Source organism: Camelus bactrianus, chromosome 8 (genome assembly GCF_048773025.1).
Source record: "Camelus bactrianus isolate YW-2024 breed Bactrian camel chromosome 8, ASM4877302v1, whole genome shotgun sequence".
NCBI lineage: Eukaryota > Metazoa > Chordata > Mammalia > Artiodactyla > Camelidae > Camelus > Camelus bactrianus.
The window spans coordinates 19,248,115-19,264,827 of record NC_133546.1 but is presented as its reverse complement, the minus strand read 5'-3'; the positions used below and the strand labels follow the sequence as shown (position 1 = coordinate 19,264,827).

Genomic DNA, 16,713 nt, shown 5'->3' with positions numbered 1-16,713 from the left:
GTGAGTCCCTCGCCATATGTTACCCTAAACCGAAAGCTTTACAAAGCTACTCTGGCTGGAGATACAGATAAGATACAGACGCTTACGTGACTTCCCTGTTCTTGAGCTTCAGTCTTTCTTATGAGCAAACTCAGTTGTTTGAGTAAATTCAGTTTTAGCTCAGCTCATGCCTTTTGGCTTCTTACGTCCATCAGTAGAAGAAGAGAGAGAGAAGAGAGATGGTAAACATGCCTCTTGTCCTTTATACTCTAGAATACACGTGTGCAAATGTACAGGCAACAAGGCACGAGTGAGCAAATTAAATTAACCTGCGTTACGCATTCTCTCAAGTCGTTTTCCCAGCATTGTTCTCTTTTCATTTCTTTGGGTTTGCTTGTTTCTCACCTTTTCACTAACAATGATTATTTCTGACTGTTTTTTCCCTCCTTCTAACTGTCCCTTTCCTCCTCTGTCCTCCTCCCAAGGGGGGATTCTTGCTCAAAAAGAAAAGGATTAGATGGAAACTGAGTTAGATTCTCAAAAGAAGATACCAAGACTGTTTTTTTTTTTCTCCAAATAAATAACACCAAATAACTTTCATTGCTTCCACCACTATAAAACTAAAGGAAATTTTTGTTGCAACGCTGTTGATTTACCTCTTGCCTTCTCCCACTCCACCCCCCTGAACATTTACTGGGGTAAGATATTATTATTGTACTTTTATGGGCACAAAGAAAATGCTATTAATTTGGAATTGAAATATGAGTGCTTCTCTTTTCCTGATATATGTTTCTTGCAAAGAGCTTAACGTCTTTTGGCATTTACTACTTATAAATCCAAATGACACACTTTTTCCAACATTAGATTAATTCTAGAGTGGAGCTAGGAGATGCTTTACTGTTTCACTCTTGCTTCAAAGAAAGTAAAGTCTGGAGTGAATAATGCCACTTTTCTTGAGCCCTCGCAATTTTAGGTGTTTTACTTCAGTTTCTGGCCAATTATACTTTTCTCACTCCATTTTATGAATGAACTTTAAGTATTCCCTAATTTTTTTATTACTTTGAAGCTATTCATTTTCTACCTGAAACTTTTAGAAATAAAAAATGTACATCTTTAACATTTTTGTACCTGAAGATGGACTTCTGTATCAAAGCTTGCCCCCTCTCACATCTCGCTGGAGGTGGCAGAGAAATTACGTGTCCACTGAAAATTCAGCGCTGGGCAATCACCTTTATGGGGTGATATCCTTTATTTGGAAACATTTTAAAGAAAGAAAAAAATGGAAAACTTATGATTGAAATTGTTAATGAGTCTAAAGATAGAGACTAAAGATCACTTTTTTAGCCCATTAAAAGTGTAGCTAGAAACTAAAAACAAGTGGCAGTGGTCAATTTTAAAAAATATTTAGAATTGCTTGATTTTTATTTTGCCTAATCCGTTAAACTATTTGCAAGATGGATTACAATCTCATGTACTTACTTTCTGGAAATCTTGACTCTATTTGTTCTTTTTTATTTGATGTTTGCAGACTGAATATTAAAAGTTTTAAAACAGAAGATAACCATCTTAAGCGAGGAGGGGTAGGTTTAGTGTTTGGGAAGTCATCAGTTACTGAGTTTTTCTTTACACTTTTTGCATGGTCCCTATATAGAACTATAGAAATTACGTAATATTTAGAAGTTCTCTTTGAGGCTAATTGTAAATAGAGTCCTTCCCCTCTTTCAGCCAAGAAAGAGAAAATAGTTTTCTGTCATTCTTCCAAAAACAATTATCTTGAGAATTTCGGTCTGTTTTCAGCTTTAGACAGAGACTGGACGCCGCTGTGCGTGGTGACAGCCTCCTCCCTTCTGCCAGCAAAGGTCCATTCTTCGCCCTGATGTGCTTGGCCTTGCCTGAGCTCTTGACAGTGCTTGTCAGTTATGCCCTTTGTTCAGTGGAGCAGACAGGCTTGTAAAATCGCACCAGCTACCCTGGGTTTGACCTCGTCCCATCCCACCCCACACCTCCACTCCCAGCCGTTATTACTCCTTTTAGATGAGCTTTTTCACACCAAGCCCTAATTTTAATGTAAAAATTTTGTGATTTGTCTTCTCTCCTGAGAAGTCCTTGGTCTAGTCCATGTTTAGTCCTTAACTTCTGGTTCTTTCCTTCTGCCTTCTCCCTTAACCTTGACATGAAGGCATGTAAATGTTTTCGCCTGCCTACCAGCCTCCTTTCTTTTTCTCCCATGGTGTCCTTTTTAACCTTCTAATGAGTCACTTACCTTTTGTTCTTAAGTGATTTTCTTCTCTCTGTTAACTCTATCCCCAGTACAGCTGTTTACCAGAAAGGCAGAAACCCCTCAAACACGCTCATGCTCCTGATTTCTGTGTGGTTTCTCTCTTGGTTTACTTTAAGCCTACGACTCTTTTCTGAGTTTTCTCCTTTCCTTGCATACAAATGCTCCGATAAGACTTGGAGTGGGCGTCTTCCAGTAACCTGCAGTCCGCTCAACGTCTTGTCTTGTCTTCCTTTGCTGAGCTTATGTTTTACTTACATACATAAACTATATCAAGGACTTAAACTTATTTTAATTCTAAAATAATACATAAAACCAGAAAACCTTTTCAATACACACACCAATTAATTATTAACTCCAGTTCTCTTCTGTTCTTGAATTCCGTATCTATTACAAACATGCCTCCTTTTTCTACAGTTATTTCCGATATTTCAGCTTTGTTTCATATCTCAAAGTACCTTTCCACATTGTTGACTGCTTCTCTCTGTCATGTAATAATCCGATTTCTTCTTGTGTCACTATTATTTAATTTTCTCTCTAGCTTTTTGTTCTGAATTTTAAAAATTAGTTATTTAATCTATTAACAAATTTTTAATGTAATAATGGTTAAAATAGAATTGTTTTATTACCATGTTTTATTACCATCTTAAGTCAGAGAAAACGAAGATAAATTTATATGTGGGTTACCTAAAAACTGAGGATTTTTATGTGAAGAAGTGGTTTTCTGTTTTGTCTGAAATTTTTCATTCTTACATTACTTTTTATTATTTTTTTAATCTAATACCTGGACATTGTATTGTGTCTCCTCTCCTTTTTTATAGTAAGTTTCTTGGGATCCAGTAATAAGAAATAAGAATCTTTTGGTTTCTTTTTGGTTTGTCATATAATCTTTAAAAAGTCATTACCTTAATTTTCCTGAAATAGTTAAGATTTACTTGCAATGGCATTGCCTTCAGTTATTGTCTATTTTCGTTTTATGCAGGAATCAGACTATAGGTACTTGGAAGTTACATGACTAAGGAACAATTTTTTCATTTTAAGCATAATGTAAATCCATGATATGTATTTTACTTATTTAAAATGCCATGCTTGTTTTTGTCAGGAAGGCCAATGGATTTTATTGTCGAGCCAAAGCAATTCAATCATATCTAATGAGAAATTGGAAGATGGTCTCTTTTTTAGATTGATTGCCAAAATAAGATTAATCAAAAATTGCATAAAATCAGCTCTAATCATGCATTTTTTCAAGTTTATTAAGTAAAAAGTACATTAATTTCTTCTTTTACAAAGCCTCTTAAAGTTTTCCTGGTACGAACTAGGGTTAAATTATCAATCATCACTGAATTAAGAGTTTCTGCAAAATTTCTTTCACCTTAGAAACTCCTAGGGATTATAAACATTTAGTAGTGTTAAAATTGGTTCTTTGTGATTTAGATAACATTAAATTTTAACTTCAGTTGTGGTTTCTTAAAAATTCCTCCGTACTTATTTTTAACATTTTTTTCCCTAATGTTTTCAAATTATTATGAGCCCAACTTAAAGACTTTTTTGTCAGTTACGTGTTTCAATTCCCTGAGTACATTTTAAGATTTCTATAAATAAGAAGATGAAAATACAATCTACTTATTACCATCTTTCCCTGAAAAAGAGTAGCAGTTATATTACTGTGTAAAGTTAACATCTCATGGATGTATTATTGTGGAGATAATGGTGCTTGGAAATGTTTGTATTCTCCCACTGATTGTTTGTATGTGTAACTGCATTTCATGTTATTCATGTATTTGCATTCACCTTGTGTGTTTGGTGCTTGTTAAAACGTTTATTCCATTTTTCAGATTCCTCCTTTTACCGTTCAGTCTCTGAATGACAAAGAGGCTCCTAAGAATTGATTTCAGCCAAAACTAAGCCCAAGAAGAGAGGGACTCTGCTGCCCAGGGGTGTTTTGTAATTAGCTTCACCATTCTTACTCCCTTGAGATGGCTTCTGGATACCCCCTCCATAGCTGCTTCCCCCAAGACTAAGAATTTTCTAGCTCTTTCGTTTGAATGAATTATTCAGTTAAACATGGGGAAACATTGCAGGATGTATTTGGCTCCCAGGACTGAAACCTAAACCTGAACCCTACAGTCCTAGTAACTGGAAAACTGGGTTTTAAGAAAGCCATCAAGTTAGACATCTAGGTGTTTCTTTCCCCATTTTTAGATGGAGATGTAACAGTTAACTTTGAAAATTCAAACGGGCACATGATACCCATCGGAGAGGAATCTACCCAAGAGGAAAATGTAGTAAAATCTGAAGAAGGTAATGGCTCTGTAGCTGAAAAACCACCACCTCTGGAGGAAAAGGCAGAAGATAAGAAAGGTAAAATCAAGCGAAACCCCATATTCTTTTACTTCAATACAGCTCAATGTCGAGAATCAGGTTGTAGGCTCCAAACAGTGACCCTAAGACCAGTGGAGAGAGAGGGGTTTTGCAAACACAAAGAGGAGAGAAATGAGAACTAGCCAAGAGAAATTGGATGATTTCCTCAGGTAGACACATCCACTGTATAAGCACATCATTTAATTTTTCAGTAAAGAGGGCTAATTAGCAGAGAGCATCAGAATGGGCGGCCTCTTCAATCGTTAAAGATGTCTGGGAATGTTATCCTTTCCTCGTGACCTTTTTCTCAAATCTCTTCTTTTAAAAAAAAAAAAAAAAGCCAATAGTCTGAACATCTTTCTCTGCTGGTTAGTTTCAAATGTAGCAGCTCAGTTTGGAGGAATTTCAACACAAGATGGCTCTTGCCTCTTTAGAAGTGGGTGGCACCCACACACCCAAAACTGTGGTTCTGGTCCAGGTCCAGACATTTCTGAGAGAGACCCAGGAATAGTTCCCAGTAATGCCAGGGATTTTGGTTGCTGTCGTGGCCATAGCTTCTGCTCCATGATTTGTCTGTGCAATTGGAAATTTCAGAATATGCCAGAGGCAGTTATGCCATTCCCTGAAGGCTTCTTTAGAGACTTCAGTTTCTAGAGTGAAATACCATGGTAGATTGTGTAACTGCAAAATACATGTCTATCGAGGACCCCTAGAATGTTAACAAGCTCTTGGTCACTGATTGGTTACGTCTCCTATTGATTATACCACTGCTGTCATGGTTGCAGGAACCCACAAGTCTCATACTTATGCAAACCTGAACTGAAACTCCCGTGAGGGGAGGCTTTGTTGGGAGAGTCTAGATGATTTCATGCAGCATAGAAATGAATCCTCAGGACATAGGCTATTTCTTGCTCTATGATGTCTACCTTGGAGCTGGACGGCAAAAATTTGTTAAACCTAGTTTGGGTTCTCTGGGCATTTTGAGAAGTCTTAGAAACTGCTGGAAGCAAACTTCTCTTCCTCTGTTCTTGACCCAAATCCTCCAAAGGTAAAGAGAACAAAAGAGCATTTGACAGACGTAGCTTAAAATCATCTTCTCTGGAAGTCCATAACCGCTGATTATTTGCATATAAATTAGCCTTTAAATATTTTAGAAGCCTCTATTAATATCCGTTGGAAATTTATTCTTTTGCTTTATTCAATATTAAGTGTAGCATTCATTGGCCTTTACTAAGTCTTTCCATTGAAGGACTCTGATTATGCTTAAGAATACTGATTATGAGAAGTTAACTAACATTTTTAATGATAATATTCCTGGAACATAAAGAGAAAACAAACCTAAATAGATTTTAAGAGGATTCAGTTGAAAGTATTAATGCAGTGATTTCTTTTTACTTTTATTTTTTAGTCCCACTGTCCTGTCTCACCAAATTGTTACATTTCAGATCCATCTGTGGTTTGTCCCTGGTACAGCCTTTTCACATTCAAGAATCACATCCTTCATTATGGAACAGTGCCATCTCTAGTGCTTGCGTGGTCCGTGGGGAATGTCAGTCAGTGGCCTGGACAGACCTCAAAGGAAGTGTTTCCCTTATCAGCCTAATATAAAGTTGCTGACAGTTTTATGTTAATTAAACCGGCAAGCCTTGATGTTCCAAAAAGATGGCAGACTTCATAAGTTCATGGATGTTTGAGAGATGTTTTTATTTTCTTATTCTTTACTTGGGAGGATTAGTACATTCAGTTCTTTTCTAAGGTCCGAGATAGCGTCTTGCTTGGCTGGTCTGTACATGAGGATATGGAGGGGCTGGACACGGTGCCACTCCACTAAGACAGAGTAGCCTCCCTCTTGCTGTGTGGACGGTGCGCCCTCCAGGAGCCACGCTGAGTGAGGGGAAGCGTTCGGTGTGGAAGCCGCTTCCTGACAGTAGTAAGAATGTCACTCCTAACTAACATCACATAGTGTTATGTTAAACACAAAATCCCTTATAGACAAACTATTCATTTCTCTGGAAAGACAATGTTTAATTCTAAAAAAAACCCCAAAAACAAAAAAACCTAAGAGTCACTTTTATCTCTGCCCCTCTACTGCTGTCACTTCTTGTTCGAGCTCACTGCCATGCACATCCACCCTCCCCTGTTCTCAGTTCGCCCTTTGTTTTGGAGTGTGACACTCTCCTTCCCTTTGCATTAAGCCAGCCTACCCAAGAGCATTCTTTCATCTCATTGATTATATTTGCAAAACCACATCACGTGCCATCCCAGATGCTTGTGTCCCTTTCTAAGACAGCATGTCAGTACTTGAATGTTAGAAACATCGGTGTCAAGACAAAACAAATGGCAAGTGGCCTCCACGCTGCTCCGTGGGTAGTTACCACCTGGGACTTGTGGCTGGTCCTGGGGCTCCTGAAGGCACCTGATTCCGCAGTTGGGGGTGGTTTGGGCCTCTTCTGCCTAACGCTGGAGACTTTTCCCTTAAGGCCTTCAGGTCTCTTAGTCTCCCATTATTCTTTTTCAATAAATGCCCTTAAATATATGAGGCAGAAAAACTGACCTAAAATCTGTTTAAAATAGCTTGGTATTAAATATGAGAAATCTGAAAAGTAATAGATATTTTATCTCGGGTCATTGTAGAGGACTTTCCATGAAGTAAGAAGTCACTTACATGTATTTGTTCCCCACATCAGCATGAAGGTCTACCATGAGTAAGACTCCACTGGGGCCAGGTCAGGAGTGCTCTGTGCATGAGAAACGGCCTTTGCCTTCAAGTGAATCATAGCCCACATGGAGACCAGCATGCAAAAGGGCAGTTGTAATACAAGATGCAAAGTGCTTTGGCAGGCCCAAGCACAGCAAGCCAGGGAGCTTGCAAAGGGGACCAGGAAGGTTTGTAGAGGAAGAAGTTTCCAAAGTGAGACTTGGAGGAGACAAGCAGGAGGCAGTCAGATGAAGGAGAGGCATGGGGGCAGAAGTGTATCCAAGACAAAGTAAAGGCCTCCTGCAGGTCTCAAATATGCTGGACTCAGCTCTCCATGTGGCGGGAGGAGGCAAACCCAAAAGTGTAGTCAACAGCTACCCTCCAGAGCATTGTTGTGAGACTGAGTAGCCTCGTCAAGCTGGAGTGCAGAGGCAGCCCTTTCTTAACCTCCTCTTGAAAAGCTAATACTCCTCTACACCATCAGTTTATGTCATGTCTTCAGATTGTATGCTAATAGTAGAAACTACCTCTTGACTTAATTCATTATTTCTGAGATACAAGAGTTCGTTTCCTACTAACATGTGTTAATAACTATCAACCAATCAGTCACTATCACTGAAGAGCCATAATGTTTAGAGCACTGTGTTTGACGGGATATAAAATTTCGGACCAAAGGAGTTTATAATTTGGTCAGAAAAGCATACTGTTTATGCATGCGTGCGCACGTGCACACATGCACACATGCACTCACACACACCCCTGAGGAATCGCTGCAGAGTAAACACAAACATTGGCCATATGGCAAACACACCCAGATAATTGGTAGTTTGCAGAGGAAGGAGGAGCGGACCAGGCTTTTCCAAGAGCAGCTGGAAGTTTACACGTAGAGTGTGCATTCTCACCCTAGTCAGGATTGTCATTCCCAACTATCACGGAGCAAACCAGCTTCTTCCCAAACCCGGAAGCTGGATTTGGGGGGGAACAACTTTAGAATTTAAAAATCTTAGGCAGACAGAAAAAGAAATCCCTCAATAATATGCTGTGAAGACAGAGGAGAAGACATGTGAGGGTTTGTAGCATTAAAGAGAATTAAGATACCAAGTGGTGCAGATCAGTCTGACTGTCTCTCATCATGGACAGTGTCATTGGGCTGGTTCTCCATGCTTGGGCCAAAGGTTCAAAGATGTATTTAAAGAACAAGCCTCTACCCTAAGTCAAAAGACTAGCAAGTCAATGTGTATTTATACGTTTTACACTAAAGTAAAATGTTTTCCATGTCTATCAATTTGTGTTGCTCTCAACCCTCTTTGCCTTTTGTGGTGTAGTAGCTGTCTGGTTCGGACTAGCTGGGTTGAGACAGCCACTACTGTAGTACAGATGATAAGTCGCTTAGCTGAGGGGACAAGGGTTATAAACAGAGAGGCAAACATACAAGTAGCCCTTGATAAATGTTGACTAAATAGCTCAGACAATGAGTACAGTTAAGTTCAGATGCAGGAGGGGTCCATTTGGGCTGCAGTGACTGGGGTGGGTTTCATGGTTGTTGGAAGATAAAAGGGAAGTTTTACTCATTACCTACTGTAATTTAAATCATTTGTATGGTAGTTACATATGTGGCTTGATGGGTATATAGTAAAAGAAAAAAAGAGGTGTGGGGAGTTCTCACTTCACACGCACTGGGATGAGAAATGAAACAAAAGAAATAATAATAAAATGTGATGCAGTCCACTTTTAAAACCTTTTCTTGGTCATTCAATAATGGAAGAACATATTCAGTAAAGGCTCAATCTTGTCTTGACACTGTCTTACTTTTTTTTTTTTTAATTGTGCTCCATTTTTAAAGAAATGCTGCTTAGCTCTTTGGACCAGAACTGTATTTTAATTTTAATCAGTCACTAATTAAAAAAATAAGGATATGAATATATGAACGTTCAGCATCTCCACTTTTTTTTTTTTAATGAGAAGACCAGTACTCCTCTAGTTATGCAAAATCTTGTGCAAGGCTTTTGTTCTTAGGTATGATTTTTTTTAATGAAGTTTAACCTTTATGTTTTCAAACTCATTACTTGTGTTTACATTACAAAACAAATTTGATACTTTGGGGGGATTCTGCACCCTCCAGTACCAACAGTTGTGACACTGAAAAGGTCGGAGGAAGTTATTGTAAAACAGGAAGCTGTGCTGGTGCATTGGAGAGCTTAAGAAAATTTTGAAAGAATAGAACATAGTTTATCCTTCAGTGCATTGTGCTTCCTGTACCAGATTCTACAAAGTCTCCCTTAGCTCAGAAAACAGTTGGTTTTTGAGCACAATGAGGCAGAGACAGAACACAGATGCCTTGCAGGTTCATGGGCGTGAGCTCTCCTGAGTGAGCCCCTCAGCGGAGGATATGAGGTCACTGTGAGTCTAGTCATTTCTGTGCTGTCGGCCCCCACCCCATGATAGAGTGTGTGACACACTGCTCTGCCACTCTCGGGGCCCTTCAGTTTTGTAAAAAACTTAGCACTCCTACCCACATCATCATCCAGCAACCATCTATTTAAGGCTGGTGTCAGCCCCCAACCGTAGACATTGACACATCCTCAGCTTAACTCATCACAGTCATTTGTGCAACCCTGTTTTATCACAGGGGTGATTAGTGACCTGGAGAACACACCCTAGTTTGGCTTTCAGCCTTTGATCTTCTTTACCCCAAACCCCGCTGTCTCTGGTACAGAACCCCACTGGTTCCCAAGGGCCAAGCAGCCGGACATGTGTATCGCTGTCACTGTGTGTCTTGCTCCCTCTGTTTCTATGCTGTGTGTCTGTATCAGTCTGCTTCTGTTCACTTTCTCATTTGTAGAGAACACTGAAAACCACTCTGAAACACCGGCAGCTCCTGCTCCACCTCCTCCAGCTCTTCCTAAGCCTAAATCCAAACCTAAGCCCCAGAAAACACCAGTGCCTCCAAAAGGGGCCGCTGCTGGGGCCAGCCCCAAGGGTGACGAAGTGCCTCCTATTAAAAAAAATACCAAGGCTCCTGGTAAGCAGGCCCCCGTCCCTCCACCCAAGCCAACAAGCCGAAACGCACCCCAAGAGGCTGGTGAGTATGCCCTCTGTGGGGTTGAGTCTAGGGTCCTTGGCTCTGGGGTGGGGCAGTTGCTTTTCCTAGGAACGATGGAGTCTGGCATCTTAGGATGTAACACCAGTGGATTCAGCTTTGACACAGAGAATGCCCAGGAAATTCCTCTGTGGCTATCTCTACTGAAGAAAAGTCAACCAGTTGATCCATTCACCTCATTAGGTTTACGGTGAATAGACTTCTTTCATCCTGAGTATCCACTGTCTGCCTGGACCCAGTGGAAGGGTCCAGGCAGTCGTCTGCCTGATGAACAATGACATTGTTTAGACATCAGCTGGCCTGCATATTTGAGTTTACAGGTGGCTGTTTGGCTTGGGTTTTCTTTCAAAACATCTTAAGTTTTCCCATAAAAACATGATGCTTACGTCTTTGACATATTTTCTGGAGCTTAATGGCTTAAATGTTATAGTCGTTCCTCTACTGACAAATGACAGTGGGTTCCTATCACTCAGTGCAGCCCTGCCCCACCGCTCTCTACTGGAGTCACAACCGCTCAGCGGCACTGAAAGTTACATGCTCAGTGCCCCTTCCCAACCCCAGCGGACTTCAGTGTGTTACAAGGAAAAGCATGTAGTGGTGTGATCCCAAGCTGCTACTGCCGATCACCAGGGGATGTTTGAGGGGTTTCGTAACTTCATGTCAGTGCATCCAGCTTTCCTTTCACATCAGATCTGCTTAATGCAAAGTGGAGCTCCCGTTCTAGTGAAGTAAAATCAAGGAGCCTACCGTGTCATCCAGCTTTTAAAAGGACGTTAATCCAAGTACATACGCTGAGTGGCTTTTTCCCATTAACACATGCATAAAAACCCTCCTGTATTTTATAGCAGACTTCATTTTCCTTAAAATCAGCAGCAACTTTCTCGAAACCAGCTACCAGGCTATGCCTTGGTATTGCTCTTTTTCTCCTCTTAATTTATACTGATAATGCTCAAATTCAGAGAATGGCTTAGATGACAGTATAACAGAATTCCGATGCAAATAGATGTCTCTCTCCCGGGGTTCCGCTCTCCCGCCATTGGCCTTGCTTGTCTGGTCTCTTCTGATAAGCTCTAAAATGAAAATCTCAGATCGCTGTGGGAACAGTGCCTAAGGGCCATTTTCCCTGGGACCGACTGCCATCCATCACACGTCAGCGTCTGTCCTTTGGTGTCTGTGTGTGTTTCCCAGACTGCCTAGCATACCCTCAGAGCAGAGACGATTCACTTCTTGAAGAAAATCCCCAAGCTCTGCCCCTGTCCTTGTGAGTTAAGACCCTGCTTCGCACAAGCTTTCCCACTTCTCCATGCCCCACATGGTCCAGCTCATAATTGACTTGGCCTGTATTCTCTCATTCTTTCAGAAGAAAGCTGGTGATTAACACCAGGGCAGGGTACAGCTGTCATGAGAGATTTTGAGACATTTCTAGATATTTTACTTGAACACTTGTTTATCAACTCATGATGTTCCTAAGAGAAAAGTAGAGTCATGTTACCCATTGTATTAAATGAGGCCCAACTGGCCCTTAGTGTGAAGAGTGTGGATAAGAAGATTGCTGTTCTTAGGGTGATAACAGAGAAATGGGCGCTGCCTTGAAGTCTACCAGCAAGCCCAGCATGCAAGGATCCTTTTATCCAACGTTGGTAACACTCCTTGAGAGTCTTATTCATGTTCCTTTTGTAACCATTTAGAACTTTCTGCATGGTAACTTTGTTTCAGTTGAATAATGTTGACCTTCTGGAAAAGTTACTTCAAATGTAGCTCCTGAGTTTCAGTCAGATGTTTGAAACTCTTTAAAAAAGCTGTTAGTTCAGATTCGTTCCCAATCACTAAGTTAGTATAGACCTCCAGATCACCAGATATTGGTTGCACTTTCCTAGAGAAGTAAGTAACATCTCGTATTTTTTTCTTTCTCATTGTTATGCACTGTGTTAACGACAAAAGTACTTAACTGAGGAGAGGTAGCATTTCTTTTCTTAAGTCTTGACCATAATTCAAGGTAACAGAAGCAACATTTCAGCAAAATCCTCATTTTAGAAGATACTTAAAGAGAAATATAATAACATGGCTTGAATTTGCACTCTAGACATTTTTTTTAAATTGTCTTTTTCCTTAAGCCTGGCTGAGGTTAACTTTGCTGTTAGAAAAGAAAGAGTTTTCTTTAAAATACATATATATATATGTTTATATATATTCTTATATATCTATAAGAATTGGTATGTGGAAAAGGTTTTGTTCAACTTACCGAAGAAGTAATTGAACATGTTTAGACAGCAAGTCTTTAGCCTTCAGCACCTTGATCATAAAGGGTAAATTTGGAATGCACTTAGATTGTAGGAGTCTGCTTAAAGCAAGTGAAGACTCTTTGCTTCAAAGAGTATCAACAGGCCCGGACGGGAGGGAGGGGAATTCTAGTTATTACAGATACCTAAGATAATAAAGCCCCCAAGCCACAGAGACTTCTTTTAAGCCTGCATCTTGTCACCAAGTGAGACTGGCTCTTTTCAGTGGGTCAGAGTTGGTGAAATGGTACATCTCATTGTCTGATCCTTTGTTCTTCCTCTCCTGACCCTCCCAGTTAACTTCCACAGAGTTATAACCAGAGGTAAGTTACCATAAAGAGTGTCTGTATGCAGTGAAGATTGGCTCCGTAATACTGACAAGATTTTTCTCATATTTCTGTGGAAGATAGTTTGACCCCTCAGGAAAAAGAAGGGTGCATACAACATTATAACAGAAGAAGCAATTAGGACAAATGTACACATCATGAAAGTCATGAAACAAAAGAGTATTCTCATAGGAGTTTAAATGTATTTCCTATGGTGATAGAAAGAAAAGGAGAGTTAACCTTTTCTATTTTTATTTTTTTCCTGAAAATGGTCTGGTTGAAGGCAGTCCTATCCAGAAGCAAGCAGATATGCCATGGTCACGGCCATGGCCATCCTCTGATGAAGACTCTCTAGGAACATAAGCAGTTTTAGAAGATCTGAAAATGATACTCTTTCCCTCCAAATTATTCAAACACTTCCCATTATCTTGTTTAAAAAAAAAAGAATTTTTTCTGCCTCTTGAAGTTTTTTTGAAGGAGACTTGTCTTTCGTTTGTGGCCATGTGTTTTCACTCTGCCCACTGCAGTCGCCACTGCAGATGGAGTTCGGGGCAGTGGCAAGCTTCTCTCTGTAGCCGTTGGGGATGGCTGGTTTGGAGTTTGCTCTTTTAGCAGTAAGATGACTAAATTTGCTTTTGACCAGAAAGGAGCTGATGGTATTTACCCCAGCGACTTCTGAATGTGGATCACTCCATTCCCAGAAAGACATCATGGAACATGTATGATCTGTGATGAGAGTAACCTGGTTCTATACCCAATGAGCTGTTGGTGTTTCCTCTACACACTGTCCCTTCTTTGGAGCATACAGAGACTTTTTCAGATGACTCACAGGGCAAGGGGCTGAGGATGTCCCTTTGCTGGCTCAGCTAAAGACTGGAGGAGGGGGAAGACAGGACTCCTGTCCCTTAGGTCTTGGCCTCAAGCATCACTTGCTCCTCCTAGAAGGGCGGCAGGGAGGGGGCAGAAAACAAGATCATTATCATTATTAGCCTGTTTTCTTCTCTGCATTTATTCAGACAGATCTTAAGAGTTTAAAGGGAACATTGCCATTGACAATTGCAACTCAGTTTATTTTAAAAGTGTTGTCTTCCTTGACTCTTAATGTGAAATCTCTCTGCTTTAGCTGGTTCCTCTCATTCAAGAAAAGCAACTGGCTCCAAAGCATCAGCTTCACCACCTACTTCCTCCACCTCTTCTCGTGCCAAAACTTCCAAGGAGACAGTTTCTAGCAAAACAGGGACAGTGGGAATCACAAAGGGCAAGAAAAAACCTGGCAAGCAGCCAACGTCTCGACCATCCTCAGATGCAACCACTTCTGGCACATCTGACCTTAAAGGAGAGGCTTTTGAGACCAGGGTGGAGGGTCTCAAACCCGAGCAGCCTGCCCCTGGGACGGAGGAGCTGACCACAGGCAAACCCAAGTCCGCAGTCCCCTCGCCCCCTGTGGCTCCGCCCCCTTCTCCCCCGGCACCCCCTCTGCCTCTGGAGGAGCAGAGCTTTGTTGCTTCAGACACTCCTGTCGTCCTGGTCAGCAACGGAGCCGACCTGCCCGTCCCTGCCTTAGACCCGAGTCAACTTCTCTGGACTGAAGAGCCGACAAACAGAACCACTGTCCACTCAGGCACCGGCTTAAGTGTTAGCAGAGAAAACGCAAAATGGTGAGTCGGGGCACAAACCCCACATTCCATCCGTGTCCCTGGGAGGCGGACCACTGCAGACCCCTGAGCCTCCCTGCTGGACGGGAAGGAACCTGCTTTGGTTTCCGTTATAATGCAATCTAGTGAATGTTCGGTAAGCACCTGTGTAATCCAAACACTGATTTTTTTCAGAGCCCCGCCCCAGGAAAGCTGCAGGCTGCTAGCGATAATTGCACTGGTCTGATGACAGCTACACTTCAGTCTGTGGCTTTCTGGGACACGTAGAGCCTGCTTCATCACTGCTCAGCGGCCCCTGTTCTTTCTCCGAGACAGTTCCCTCCTCTCTTCTTAACAGTGGTTATTCTAAATCTTTACCACTTGTGTCCAGATTGCTCACCCCTCCTACCCACCTGCACTTCAACAAGTTGTTTAGCCTTCTCCTCTCCACGAAATTAAAGACCATCAGGAAAGCGCTGTTTCAAAGTCCAACTCCTTCTCCTCCAACCTTAGAGTGGCTACTTTTCTTGCTGCCTCAATTCCCTACCCAGTTCAAGTGTTACCTCTTCTGTGAAGCCTTTCAATATTCAGACGGAATTGGTTATTGCAATTACTAAACTCTGACAGTGCTTTTTTCCTGCCTATGGGACAGAACTAACCAGTATGTCTTATTTACCTCTATATCCCCAGCAACCAGTACAGAATCTGGGATGCTGTAGGCATGCCATTGTCCAGGTGCCCACACCAGGAACCTGGAACTCATCCTAGGGTCCTCATTCTCCTTTGTCCTCTGCATCTCATCACTCACAAAGTCCTATAAATTTTCTACTTAAGGATAAAAAAAGACATATTAACTCTCCCGTCCCCCAGGTATGAAGAGAGGGCTGTCAGAGTATGGTAGAAGCCATTTCCAATTCTGTCTAGGGGAGGCTTAGAGCTCTTAAATCCAGCCTCTTCTATTTCTAAGAATGAAACCAAAATTCACTTTTTCCATTATTTAATTTAAGATTTCTTCTTTCAAAAAAAATCTTTGTCATGTTATACTTTAAAAATTAATGCGTTAATTAAGTTGATTTGGATTAAAAGACTAAAATATCAACTTTAATTATTCAGTTTGCTACTAATATTAACCTTCATTTATTGAATACTTATTTAATGTCAGGAACTGTCAGGTATTTAATTTACATAAGTCTCCCCTGAAATACCTCTGTTTAATAGATAAGAAAACTGATGCCAAGAGAGAGAAAATAGTTTATCCAAGATCCCCCAGTTCGTAAGTGGCAGAGCCAGAACTGCAAATCCAGAGTTGCTCATCAAATTCTGTGCTCTAAGGAATTTTATAAGTTTCCAAAGCAGTTGCTTCTACTTCTTTTGCAGTTTCTTTTGTGTTTGTTTCTATCATTTTGAGCACCATCATTCAAAGGAAAGATAAATAAATATTAAATTACAAATTCTTTTCTTTGTTTGACCTTTTAATAAATGATATGAGAAGAGATATTGAAATGAATGCTTATAGTGTCCTGAATACTTCTAGCACACAGCAGATGTCTTCATTTCATTATTAAATATGACACTGCCGTCAGTTCCCACCTTTAGAAGTGAACAGTCATTCAGCATTTCAGCATATGTTTTTTGCTTGCCTTCTGTGTGCCAGGCAGTGTACTAAGCACCAAAGGTACAAAAGTGGGCAAAACGTTACCAGTCCACTTCTTCCAGTCCACTTCCACAGCCCTTGTAGAGAGGGCACTATATTGTGCTAAGCTCCATGCTGCATGTTGGGGTCTTGATCTCCGTCTTCAGCCCGAGTCCTTGCAGGATTGTCAGACAAAAGAGGTGAGCATCTGTTCTCCATTCCCACCGGGACTGTGATCACAGGGAGTGAGTTTAGAACATCATTAGACATTGAGGTATTTATCATAGATTTTTCCTGTCAGTCAGGGTAACTGTAATGATTTCCTAGAAGAGGGTATAGAGATTTTCTTCTCTGGGTATACCTCAAAATTAAAAATTTAAATTACAGTCCATCCCACAGGGATGGTTTGTGTTTGCTCTTGAGTT

General features: G+C 40.9%; 1 protein-coding gene across 8 annotated transcripts in view; it reads left to right on the top strand.

Moving 5' to 3' along the window:
- PHACTR2 (phosphatase and actin regulator 2) overlaps nt 1–16,713 on the top strand; it is a 241,290-nt gene that overhangs the window by 185,074 nt on the left and 39,503 nt on the right. For 3 of the 8 annotated variants that reach the window (XM_074368237.1, XM_074368239.1, XM_074368238.1), the window contains exons 4-6: nt 4,460–4,618; nt 10,159–10,398; nt 14,145–14,679. In XM_074368237.1, coding sequence (XP_074224338.1) covers nt 4,460–4,618; nt 10,159–10,398; nt 14,145–14,679 — 934 coding nt within the window. The remainder of the gene's footprint in view (nt 1–4,459; nt 4,619–10,158; nt 10,399–14,144; nt 14,680–16,713) is intronic. The other 5 variants (XM_074368244.1, XM_074368242.1, XM_074368243.1 and 2 more) reach the window with 2 other exon arrangements.